Genomic DNA, 13,658 nt, shown 5'->3' on the forward strand with positions numbered 1-13,658 from the left:
TTCCTGTCAGGGCACAGGTGATCCCTGTCAGGCCATGGGATTGATCCCTGCCAGGGCACAGGTGATCCCTGTCAGGCCATGGGATTGATCCCTGCCAGGGCACAGGTGATCCCTGTCAGCCCATGGGATTGATCCCTGCCAAGGCACAGGTGATCCCTGTCAGGCCAAGGGATGATCCCTATCCCGGGAATGACCCAGGCCAAGAGGCGGTGCCCTAGGCGGATCCCGGCGCACACAGATGACGTCACACTCCCCCGCCGAAGCCGGTGGATCGCTCCCCTGCACGTGTGTTCCCGGTGGGCGCTTTAACTCCGGAGCGGCGCTTTCTATTGGCCGGTGGGGAGATTGGCGTGCCGGGAACCAACCAGAGCCCTCCGTTCTCCCCGTGTAGCCAATGGGAGGCAGGGGGCGGGCCTCGGCGCCAAGCGTGGGGCTCGTTGAATGTGAAGGATCGGGAGGTGCGCGGGGACGGGCGGGGGCGGACCGGGACCCCCATACGGGACCGGCGGGTTCGGGAGGGAGGAGGGGCAGCACCGGGGTGTCCCTGCGCGGCCGGGGCTGTGGGAGGGCTGGGGTGGCCCGGCCACGTGCACGGCGGTGGCTGAGGGGCTGCTGCGAACCAGGGGTGCTGTGCTGGGAAGTGAATCTGGTCGGGGCGTGTTGGGAAGCGATCCCGGGGTCTGTGTTGGGAAGCAGAGACGGGGGTTCTTGCTGGGACGTGAACCGCGGGGTGTGTGCTGCGAGAAGTGAACCTGGGAGCGTGTGTTGGGAAGCATCCCAGGGCTCGTGTGTTGGGAAGCAGACACAGCAATTCTGGCTGAGAAGTGAACCGGGGGGTCTGTGTTGGGAAGCAGACCCGGGGATCCAAGCTGGGAAGCGATCCCGGGCTCTGTGTTGGGAAGTGAACCTGGGGTCGTGTGTTGGGAAGCCAGCGGGTGGGTGCTGGCTGTGTGGTGCCCTCCTGCCCAGGGCATGGCCAGGCTGGTCCTGGTATCTCTAACTGAGGTGCCAAACCCATCGTTTGGTGGGTTCTGCTGTACTGGGAACCTGCCAAAGCGTATTTTATCTGTTAGCGTGTTTCAAGGTAAATATTTGTGATTGAGCCAACAGTTGCCTTTGTGTTGTTAAACAGAAAGTGACAATGTTGGGGCAGCTGTGGAAAGCCACTTAAATGAGATTTTCTCGCAGAGAAGTTATGTGGACTTACAACTAGACCTGGTTTCAGAACTGGGTTTTCTGCAGCTCCTGTTTGCCTTCACCCTCATACCAGTGTAAAATTAAAATAAAACTAACGAGGCAATTCTTTAAGCATTTTTTTACCACATTAATCTGTGTGAAAATAGAAAAACTTGCAATTTAAACAGAACTGATGGCTTAAAACTGTTTAGTGATCACATAGGCTTATTTTTGCTTGTATGTGTGTATGCACGCATATGTATTTTATTGAGATGACTGATAGTCACATTAATGTACGTTGAGAGAGTTTTGATTGGTGTTATGTGAGGTAGACAGTTATTCAAACTATTTAATATGGTGCATTATGACCTGCAGGAAGCACAACATCATTTATGGGGGGTTTTCTACCAGGAGGGTCAATGAGGCATTTTCCACAACCAGGCCTCAGAGGAGAATAAGTGCTGAGTTTCCTACAGGAGACTGACATTTGAGTTTTACAGTAGCTTAACTGTAACCTAAAGGAAACATGAAAAGATCTCTAAAATGAATCAAAATTCAGCCCAGACATACATTTCATGGTTAAGTAGTCACAAGTAATTCTCATACCAGTGTGATTATAGTATAACTGTCTGTATATGAGACTGGTATTTAATATTAACAAAGGTTCTAATTGCAGTGTCCTGGTTTCTGTTACAGAACAATTCTATTTCAGAATGCCAAAAATGAATGGAGGAAAAAAAGAAAAGAAGGCAGAAAAAAGAAAAAAGCTGAAGCAACATGTGGCCCAAAAGGAAGAGCTGGAACCAGAAACTGAACCAGTGAAGAAGAAGAAGAAGAAGCAGAAGCAAAATCTGCAGGTTTGACTGTTTAATTCAGTGAAATATGGATTTATTTTTTTGTACTGAACCTGAGTGTACTGTTTGATTCAGTTGCAATAATTCCTTGGGTGCAGTATGCCTAGAGTGAAAGTTAAAAGGAAAAGGTAAACTAAGCCAGATGGGATCTCTGTTTGTTTTGGATGCTTCTGTGAAGGACAGAGAATGGGTGAGAGAATGTGGGTGAAAGGGGAACCAAGCGGCACCAAGCAACTGTCATATGGCAATATCGACGCAGCTTCTGTTTCATGTGATCCTGAGTGGCTGGGAAAACATGAAAGATGTTTTCTTGGAAGTCCTCTTGATTTTTTTTTTTTTTCTTTTTTTTGGACAGAATGTCAAGTGGCCAGAAGGTGTCAGCAGTCTCTTTGTATTCCCGAACACTTTATGAATTAATTTTATGAGATTGCAATTAGCAATATCAAGACATTATTTAAGCGGAGCTGTGTAATGTTTGGTGGTTTTTTTGTGATGGCAGTGATGCATAAACAGGACCATTCAGTTCTGCTGTTCTGAGTGGTTACTGTAGAGTGAGGATCAAAGAAATATGAGGCAGTTTGGCACTGTCAAGAAGTGGGGATGGAAAGGCAAAGGATTTTTCCTGAGGAATTCTTGAGGGTCACCTCAAGAAGCCCTATTCTTAAAAACTCTCATGTTTCCTGGCCTAACATAAAATACATGTGACAGCTTGTTACTTCATTTATCATGAGATGTGCAGCTCAATGGAGATCATGTAACTGAAAGTTAGTACTTATTTTGTTATTAGACTTTGTTTAAGCTTGTTGGCAAGAATGTTTTTGAAGAACTTTTGAATTCATAAGTGTCTCTAGGTATTGCATTTAGGGTTTGTGGAGCTTAATATAAGAAAAGCCAACCTATTGGCAGTAGTTTTTCAGAGGTCTTGCAGTTTTGCAGTCATTTCTCAAGTAGGGAAAGGTTTCATCTTTATCAAAGCAAAAATAGAAAATTTTTGTATTTAGAGCTTAATAAGAGGGAAAATTTCTCTTTTCCTCTGTAGGGTGTGTATTATAGACCTTAGATTCACAGTACTATAATTTAGTTTGACTGAAAATATTTTTTCAGGATAAGAACATGTGAAATTGAAATATCAAAATGAAAATTTTATTGCCTGTATGATTTCATGTAAAACTGCAAAACATCCCAAATGGGCTTCAAGCCTCTGCCAAATGAGGCCTTTTTTGACCATCTGATGTCAGGTGATAGATAAGTCCTTGGAGCACACAGATTAGCTCTTGTGGGCTGTGCAGACTGTGAGAGAAAGAGCAAATATTAAATGGAAAGAAGAATCCTTAATGTCAGGGAGCACCACTAGGCACAACAGTTCTTAGAATCATAAAAGTTGATGCCAGTGAGTGGCTTGAACATGTATATAGTGTGAGTTTAAGGGAATGCCATATAAGGTCTATGACAAGCCATTTCTTGGCATCAGCTTTATAAACTATAACTGTTGATAGCAGAAAAGCCTAAGTTAATATGCCACTTTTTTTTTTTTATTTGGAGTGACTGTTGAGAATGAAAAATGTGAGGCAGATCTTACACAAATTTATTTCATTGGTTAAAGAAAGCTACTTTCCAGTTTGATTGTTACTCAGTGTGTATACTCCCAGCTTTGTGTGAAATCTTGGTTCAGACGTGCTGGCAGTGATGCTTTAAAGTGCTTTTGGCCATCAAACCTTGTCAGCATGGAAAACGTAGTAGAAAAGAAGGTAAAATTGCTTTGTGTGTACAGCAGGATCAGGAGGAGCTCTGGGGCTGCAGTGATGTGCTCAGTTAGTGTGGAAGGTTCCACACATAAGAAATTTGGAACAGAAATAATTAGGGCAACTGCTGAGAGTGTTTATTCTGCAGCCTTACTTTCTTTAGTTTTATTTCTGTTACTTTAAAACAAGTTGGAATTTTGCTAGATCTGCAGGAATTCCTGAATTGTGACAACTGGATTCTGATGAGCTGTGAGTGACTTTAGTGCAGTAACTGAATTAAAGAAAACTCTTTTGGGCATTTTTGAAGTAAGGATGGGTGGACTCCAGTTTTTCCTAAGGAGTCTCATGTTTGGTAGAAAGAAGCCAAAGGCTTTGGTGGGACACTGATTCATTAAGTCACTTTACTTTCCTCTGATTTACTTTTTTTTTTTTCTATTGTGGTACAACAAATTTAGTCTCCAAAGTAGAAAATGCAAACCTCTAATTGATTTTGGTACAGACCTGCAGGCAAGTTGAGCTGCATTTAAAGTGTCTGGATTTAGTTGTACGCTGATCATTCCTTCGTGAAATTTGTTTCAAAAATCCTTCCCAGCTTCAGACTAAGGCATTTTTCCTTGGGACAGCTTGACCTTTCAGAGTAATCTTGATGTTTTATTGACTTTCATCTACTCAGTTTCTTCTGTTTACATTAAACAGCAATAAGCAATTCAAGACCAATATAAATGTTTTCATGAGTGATCTTAGAACCACGCAGCTCTAAATGACACATCTCTGGTGAAGCTGAGCATTACAAATTTTAAAACTTAGTTCAGCCTTGTGGTTTTTCTGACTGATTTTCCTAATGTTACTGTTCTATTTAACTTGGCAATAACCACACATTTTAAATGTTGTCGTTTCTTTTGTTTAGTGCCTGGACATTTGTTTTATGTGGTTTTTAATGATTTTTGTAGTTTAGTAATATATTTATATGTTAGGCAGTGTAACAGTTGAGTTCATTCTTGTGAATTGTCACATAACATAGGCATAAAGAAAAGAGATTTAAAATGTGTCTTCCAGGCTGGTGGTTTGAAGTTAAATACTGGCTTCTTAAATAATGACTTCCTGATGGATCTTGTCAGAGACAAGTTAATTTTGTTTCAGTTCTCTGAAAAAAAATATTTACAGTATTGTTAATTTGTCATCTTGAAATAAGAGAAGCGTTAGAAATGTTTCTTTGCAATTACCCTTGTCTTGCTTCTGGTTATGGATTTCTTCACCCTTCAGCCTTTGAGCTGCCTCAGTGTTGTGAAGCAGCAGTTGCAGCACTGTAGGTAGGGAACAACATGTGGCTGCTTTTTCTAGGAGGGCATTTTGAGTTCTGCCCAGAATGACCTTAATGTATCAAATGATCTTGTAATTTATGGGTAGATCTTGTTTCTGCTGTTTTCAGAGCTGGTTGCTTTCTACAAAACAGTAAGGAACTCTTTCTGAGTAGAACATCTATTAGGCAAGACTCATAATTCATAATCCATAGCAAACAGTATTAATTTCCTGTTCCTTCCCAATTTAGTCTAGTAAACACTGTAACTTCCAGGAAAACTACGATGACTAAGAGACAATCTATCTTAATAAATCAAATCCCCTTGTTCATGGTTGAAGGGTACTTTAGGTAATGCTCATACAGCCACTGGGTGTTTCCTTGTGTTTCCTTGTTATATTCAGCATTGCAAATGGTTGGAGGAGGAGAAATCATTTTCCTCGGATAAAGGCAGGATCAGTGGGAAAGGAATTTAATTTTTGAGATTCCATACAGATAGTACAAACAATGGCAAATAAACAAATGGTGTTTCTTTCATCAGAGTGTGCAGGTGCCCAAACAGTAAGATCTGTTTACTAAATGGAAAATGACTAAATCTGTAGGGAAGGGGTTTTTCTGTTCAACTGTTTGGAGGTTGTCATAAAGAGCAATATAGAACTATTAGGCTGGAAAACAAACCACAAAACAATGATTCTTTAAAATCAATGTTCGCTTGTAGCGGTGGAAAAGCCCATAAAATTATGTTTAAGCTGTGGAGGGAAGTATTTTGGCAAGAACTTGGTGGAATAACTAGGAATGTTACCTTGATATGATCTCTAATGCTGCTTGTAATCAGGTAACCAGGGTAGTGATTTGAATGTTTAATGACTGCAAACCAGACATCGATGCAAACGGATCCAGCAGATGCTGTAAAACTATCATCAGAAAGTGTATTTATTTGTTTGACAACCCACTAATTCATCCCAAAGTCTGTTGTTGAAATAATGAGTTGTGGATGATTTGCAAACAAACTCAGTAATCCTTTAGTGTTCTCTTAATTTATTTTTCTAATTAATGGGAAGCTTATCTTGTAACCATCAAAATAACTTGGTTTATATTTTCCCATCGTAAGAAATGCCATTAAGTCAACTTAGTGTGATGTTGCAGGGTTGTCTTCTGATTATCAGACTACTGGTAGTCTGATAAATTAATATATTAAAATATATTATTAAAAATAGATTTTGGAAACTGCTTGCATTTCAATTCCACTGTCCATTCTTCCTGCACTTGTGTAGTTTTGCTGTAGTGGCTTAATCCTTAATTATTTTGTAAGAAATATGTAGAAAACTAATCTTAAATATTGAAAAAAAAAAGGAAAATAAATCTCAGAATGCTAATTTTATTTAGCATAACCTCCTAAAATAAGAATCTTGTCTTGTTCTTTTTTTTTAATCATTTTTAGAATATCTTTAACATGCAAATAGAGTTTTGTCCGTGTTATGAAGAGAAGATGACATAACCTTTCATCTTCCCCTATCCCTGCATCTCCCCCTGTGCCTTGATGGAAGGATACATCAGCAGAAAGCAGTTTTCCAGTTATAAAGGGGAGGGTGAGAGCTATTTCTCAAAATGGCCAAGATAAATGTCAGGGTGGACATTAGTGTGGTCTCATTAGTCTGCTGGTTTTGGTCAGTCTGTAATTGAAATGTTGGGCCTATTTCTCTTTGCTTTAGGCTGCCTTTCAGTTGAATGTTTATTCTTGGTTTATTTGGGGTTGTTTTACTTGCACAAAGACACAAGTTTGCTGGCCCGTTGGCTCCTTATTGACTTGTTCTACAATGGCCTTCTGATAGTTGAAAATAATTATGAAGCTCTAAATCCATGTGGCATTTATGACTTAATCTGTGTCATCTTACTTGGCTTATCTGCTTTCTTATCTATGCAATATTTCTCAAATTAGGAAAATTTAAAAAAACAACCAACCACAAAACAACAAACTTTGAGGGCAGCTGGTTATGGGACTGAAACATTTGTTTCCTGCTAGCACTTTTTCATCAGAATATTGATAGAGTTGCTTTAAATTATTTTATTAAATTAACAAGACATTTATTTATTTTTTAAAAAAGGTAAATTTAATTGTGACACCACATAGTGTTTATAGAGAATAGTAGGCCTTTTGTAAACAGACATGTCTAAGGAGGTACAAAATAATGTCTGAAATATGGATGTGCATAGATTAGGCTGAATGATTTTACATTCCTTTGAAAATTATTTTTGTAATGGTACGAATAGATTTCCCAGGAAAGAGTATTCACAGCTGGGAAAACAGTTGCTACTTTGAAGATGGTTTTCCCAGGCGAAAGGCTCACGTCCCCAACTGTGTTTGGTATAAACAATATGTGGTGTATTTCTTACTTTGTTTAAAGGAATTGTGCATTCTTCGTTACATATTAGCCAACGAGAGGGTCATCCTAATTCTGGGTATTTGCCTTAATCTGTATCTATTCAAAGTTAATTCCTTACTTTTATTAATAAAACCAGGGTATTAAATTAATGGGGAATTTGGTGGTGAAACACAACAGCCCCTTCTTTGCTATTAAGAAGGGGAAATTCCTCCTCCTGTTCTTGGAGCACGTACTTGTCTTTCCCTCTCAGCCCTCATTCTCTACTTAGTGGTGAGACCCTCCTCGATGGTTCTTGCTGGATTTCCAGTATAAATCCTTGCTTTCATGACTTAGCTGCAAATATCTTAACAAAATTAAAGTTCAGGACAGGATTCCCACCTGTGGGCTCAATTTGTTGAGTCTTCAAGCAGTTGTTGAAGGAGCAGAGGCAAGTTCTACTTGACTGTGTGTCACCCAGCTCCAGTCCAGTGAGAACACTGTTTTCTGCACCTTTTCAGTAATGATTTTATTCTGGTTCTGTATTAATGACTTTTAGCTCCTCACAGACAGAGTCATCATCAATGAAAAGGGCTGGAGAAGGCCCAAATTGTCAAATGTAGAAAATTTGGCACAAATTTACACATACAAAATATGTGTAACTTCAGTTAAAAAAAAAAGTCCTTTTACGTGTTTGATTTCACAAAACGCATTCACTTGACAAGAAATTAAGTTGTAAGCTTGAAAGGATGTTTGCTACATTCTAATACAGGATAAAGTGCAGAGAAATGGGCATTCAAAGGCATTTGTTCATGACAGGGCCTGAAACTTGGATGTGTGTTTTGTGTAACATAATAATGCAAACCTGATTCTTGTGGATTTGTTACTTCCTCCTTATTGTTCTTCGTACTATTTTATTAATGTTAATTTGTTCAAAAAAATGGTACAGATTTGGATATTTAAAATGTTTATTCTAAAAAGCAGCTGTTTTCCCTGGGCTTGATGGAATGCTACTGCTTTTCTAAATAACATGTGAGTCTGGTATGAGGATTTTTATAAAATACAAATTTTTCTGTATCAGTGGAATAGATTCAGAAATTAAAACCTCCCAATGTTTTGGTGCAGATAAAAGGGGGGTGTTGGGTGCTTCCACAGTATAAACAAGAAACTAGGAGTTTCCTCCTTCAAAATACCTTTTGTGTTTAGATGCAATATTGTGAACCACATGAAAGAACAGTGTATATTTATGTATGTTAATAAATTACAGCATAGATAAAATGGCTCTTGGGTATTAGATCAAAGCCACACAGATTAATAAATACTTGGAAAGTGCTTGTCTGTTACATCCAACAAGTAATTAGAACAGAAAATTAATCTTTTGACTTTTAGAAGCTGCCTGAAATATCGAGGGTACAAGCATGAAGGTATTTGACAGGGGAACCAGACCCTGAGTGAATTTACCTGTTTCTAATTGAATCCCACAGGAATTCTGTAGGACATCAAACAGAAGATCATCAACCAGTGTTTTATTAAATTTCTCAGCATTATCTTTATAATTATCTTAATAATCTGTAAACCAGGCTATTGCAAACAGCATATATACATAAGGGCAGACAGCTCTTCCTACCATCCTACAATTTGAAAGATGTCAGAACTGTTCAGGGAATGTACTGAAGGCTTAGAGCTACATCACTTAAAAAGGAGCAGAAGGGTTATGTAAAGAGAATAGAAAATCTAAAGTATGTGAGGAAAATACATGCTTTTAGTAACTGTCATTCCATCCTACCTTTACATTATGTACTGCATCCTAAATGGGAGTTATTCATATTTACCCATGTGTAAAATGACTCAGTGGTTGCAGAACTGTGACACTGAACTGTAATACAAAGGTCATTGAAATTGGTCATGGACTTTGGAGCCTTCATGTACCTCACTGGCTGGTCCTTTTTTCAAGTCACCTTTGGAATAGACAAGTTTCTCCTATTTTGTTATGAAATTCTCATCTTCCATGGCTTTCAAACCTGTACTGCATGATTTTCTAAAGGCATTTTTAATAAACTTGTGAGGTTGTTTTTTTTTTTTGTAAATAGTTTGTTTTTGTGGTTGAAGTTTGCAATGCTCTGTTTAAAACGTGGTTATCTTCCTTACAAAGACTTGTCTAGGTTAAGTCATGATCTGGTTTGGGCTTAAAATAGGAGCAACCAACTGTTCTGATCCGATAGCTCTTGTAATAAAATATCTGACAAAGACCTGAAAGGTCTCACTTGTTATCAGTGGGAGTCAAGAAGAGCACAAATCTAGCAAGGGACAGGGACAGTTTTCCATGGATCCTCATGGGCTGAGGATGCAGCAGGTTCTATGTGATCCAATGTGAAGTTTAGCAGCAGCTCTGCCAGCAAGTTTGTGCTTCTGATCCCACAACACTTCAACAGTGTCACACTCATCAGGCATCTTTAATTATCACTGATGTCATGTTTCTCACTGTTCTAGAGAATTAGCTTGCAATATCAGAAGTAATTCTGACTCTATGTGTTTAAAAACCAAGCAAGTTTATAAAGTAAGCTCTCCCACACATCACTGTCTGTATCTTCTTCCCACCTTGATACTCAGTTGTCAGGTGGATGTTTGGATTATTATCACATTGTTTAAGTGAGCTCTTTCCTTGGTTTCTTTCTCAGTTGCTGTGTGCACTTCACTCTGGAGCACAAGAGTTAAAAGGTTTCTGGAGCCGGGTACAGGCTATTTCTCCTTTGTAGTTCTGAATGGAGAGAGAATGAAAGGAAGAAAATCTTATTTGCCATTATATTACTGTTTCTATTGAGAGAATGCCTGGGAAAGGAAATATTTCTCCTGCTGAGGCAGAAAATAAATCTATCTCCAGCACTATTAGGCAGTTCTAACACTGAGCTCCTTCTGTAAAAATCGCCTTAACTCCAATTTCTAAGGATAATTTAACAATATCCTAATAATTTTCCTGTTTCTCTACTATGTGGTTTTTCCCCATAGTTTTTTAAAAGTCCTTTCGGAAAACACATTCAGTGCAATTTGAAAAGGTCTTAAATAAACCTTTTCAGTGATTTTGCTTGCAGGTCAAGTGAGCTGGAACTTGTAAGCAAAGCTGCTGCTTTGGAAAGGTTTACCCTGTTGCATTAAATGTTTTTTTAGAGAAAGTGGGTGTTACTTTTTGGTAATGAACAGTTCAGTAGTTTGTTAATTTAGAGCTTCGAAACTTCTGTATATACCTGCAGCAGACTGTTGGAACAATGGGCTGGAAACTTGAATATGGTTTTATCACAGGGGCTGAAGAATTTCAAAAGCCATTCTAAACAGGCAGGTGATTTTTGTGAGACTCAGACAATCATCTTTAGATTTTGTAGTGGAATTTAATGGACATATGTAAAATAAATGAAGTAGGATGTAGGAGACTGAGTTGAAAGTGGAGCTAATCCTGCACTGTCTGCAGTCCTGAGAAGGCATTGCTGTCCTTTAAATGAAAAGCAAAACCCCTTATCTCTGTTGTTTTCAATCAAAATCAAATTAATTTGTTGGTTCACCTTCATGGATAGCTATTAAAATTCAAACCTGATTCTTCATGCACTCACTTGTTTTTACTTATGCAGAAACAAGTTCAAATGGAATTAATGATAATCAGGGTTGAACTTGCCATGCTTTTACTTACGGTAAACCACTCTTTAGCACATGTTTTATGTGACAATCCTAACCATTTAAAATTGTCCAGACAACCTTTTCCCTTTTGCAATCTTAATAAACAGATGAGAGAATACAGCAAAATCCATACACGGGAAAAAATTCAGTTATACTCTAACATAACTTGATGGCTGGAAAAAAGATTAGAGCCTGCACTGTACAGCCAGTGAATTTTGTTTGAAGCACAGATGCTTAGTCTGAAATTTTACAAGCATTTTCTTGTGAAACTCTGTGTTCAATTTTTTTTTTTTTAAAGCTTGCAAAGGGAGAGGTGACTTTTCTTACATCTTGTCCGTATTATGTCAGTCTTGCACAGAATCTGGGATCACCTGACTCATTGATTCAAATTCCCTGTCACATGTCCTCCCATCGTGTAATGCTTTTCATGGATGAATCAAGCTTTATCTTTAGACTGACTGAGTTTGCATTTTCTAGATGTGGATGTTGTGCCTGCACAGTTGGTATTTAGTGTATCTCCTAAAACTTAAAAGTATGTAAAGTTGCAGCATGTCTTTAACATGTTAAAATGGTCTCAGATAAATATTTTTCTTGTGTCTTTTTACACAGCTGAGGGAAGGCTGTTGCTTTCAGTTGCATGAGGTCCAAATTAGTGCTCGTTTGTGCTGTTTGCATTTATTTTGTTTCTAGATATTCAATTATACTCTACATTCAAGATATTCTTGTGTTAAGGTATTTTCAAAAGCAGTTAATGGTTTCAGATGTTCTTTGATTATTCTCCCTCCCCTCTTTTCTGTAAGCTTTTTGTAATACTAGACTTTTCTTGTCTAGAGACTTGATATAGAGTATTATAGCAAAGATTGTAAGCATCTGTGATAAACAGGTTTTTAAATCTCATAGTTGTCATCAGTCCAGCATTTTAGAAAGGCATATGGAATTCTTTCCTTAAATTAAACAACTGAACAATTTGTGAGAGACCAGAGAAAAAAGTGAAGAAGTTGTATCAAAATTTTTGTCCCCCTTTCCTCTACACTCTAGAAAAGTTTTAGTTTACTGATTATGCTCTTTAAAATTAAAGAAAATGACACATTTAGCACAGAACTATTTGGTTCGTGGATAAGCCATAGTAATGAGTTATTTGCAAGATGATGGGCTGCAGAAAGCATGTTGTGTATATAAATACATGGAAGTTTTATGGTATTTCTGCAAATATTACTTTGTACAGTTACTGTTTAAAAAAAAAGGTTTTGGAAATAAGTGTGCCACTTTTTCAGCTGGGAGAGTATTTTGCATTTGAAGTAAGTAGTGTGTTTAAATTTAGTAATTTCAGGCACAGTTCGTAAGCATGTACCAAAATATGAACAGTAGGGAACTCAACAGGTATTTTAGATTTGTTAATTTGGTTTTAAACATGCAATAGGTTGTTTCAAGTTGAGTAAATATTTTCTTCATGTTATAGTAATCTGATTTCCTAGATTTCACTGTGTATTACTGAAAGTGATCATTTAGAAACAAACTACTTCATAGCATGTATGAGCAGGCATTTGCTATTGCTGTTTGTTTATTATGATAAGCTTCTGCACAAAGACTTTCTTGACTTGTGTTCTACAGTGGCAGTAAAAGGGCTTCTACCGTAGTCTTGATCAAAAACCTGATCCCTGTATTGGAAGGAAGGAGGAGGGGAAAGGAGCTTATTCCTATAAAACCAAAATAAGCAACAACTACAATTGGGAAAGTATATTCCTGTAACCCCAAGTAAGTTATTTGTTCATGTCAAGTGTCAAGATTACACAAACCTAATCTGTCTTTAAACTCAAGGTGTATCTCAATTCACAGAATTGCATTGCCAAGATAATTATCCATTCCTTCAGCTCAGGGTTGTCTGAAATAGTTGTCTTTGAAGGTGTGATGATGCCCCCTGACAGTCCACAGGACACGAGTAACTGTGGCTAATTCCAAAAGTGAAAATAATGAAGAAAAAGGGCTATGTGTGCTGCAGCCCAGTGGTGTGAGATGTCTTGTTAAGTGTTGTTTGGCTACTCATGCTATGCTTGCATTTCTCTTGAGAGAAGATATATTTGGTGTTCTGCGGGGAAGATGTGACTAAAATGACATTGTTCCTTAACCCACAGTTGCCTCGGACCCCACCCTGCAGTTCCTGTTTGAGCTGCAGGAATATCTGATATCTATTTCAAATTCAGCCATCATCGTCTTGTGGCCTTTCTGTTTATAGGTCAAGTCTTTTGTGGCCAAAACTTCCACTAGGAAGCTCGAGATATTTCATGAGAAATATGAGTGGAATCGTTGTTTTCACTGTTTTCTTTATTGCTTTATTAGCTTCTGTTGTTGTTTTAAGGATCTACGTTTAAAAATGCTTTTAAATCTGTTATTGTGCTAATTAATTCATGTGTGACATTTAAAAATAGGACAAAGTGTCTTATTCTGCAGAGTTCTGATGCTTCAGTCAATAAGCACAGAGGTGAAATGGGTTTGTTCACCTCAGAGGTGCAGCAAGTGATGTTTTAATGATCTTGCACACTAATCTCTAGGAACTTTATAGCTT

At 38.3% G+C, this 13,658-nt stretch overlaps 1 protein-coding gene across 1 annotated transcript in view; it reads left to right on the forward strand.

Annotated features, from left to right (window-relative positions):
* The first annotated feature begins 336 nt into the window (after positions 1 to 336).
* CUNH7orf50 (chromosome unknown C7orf50 homolog) overlaps positions 337 to 13,658 on the forward strand; it is a 115,919-nt gene continuing 102,597 nt past the window's right edge. The window contains exons 1-2 of the mRNA XM_018067316.1: positions 337 to 458; positions 1,873 to 2,033. Of these exons, the coding sequence (XP_017922805.1) occupies positions 395 to 458; positions 1,873 to 2,033 (225 nt within the window). The 5' untranslated portion in view covers positions 337 to 394. The remainder of the gene's footprint in view (positions 459 to 1,872; positions 2,034 to 13,658) is intronic.

The sequence above is a fragment of the Manacus vitellinus genome, unplaced genomic scaffold, assembly GCF_001715985.3.
Source record: "Manacus vitellinus isolate BGI_N305 unplaced genomic scaffold, ASM171598v3 scaffold_12_pilon, whole genome shotgun sequence".
Classification (NCBI taxonomy): Eukaryota; Metazoa; Chordata; class Aves; order Passeriformes; family Pipridae; genus Manacus; species Manacus vitellinus.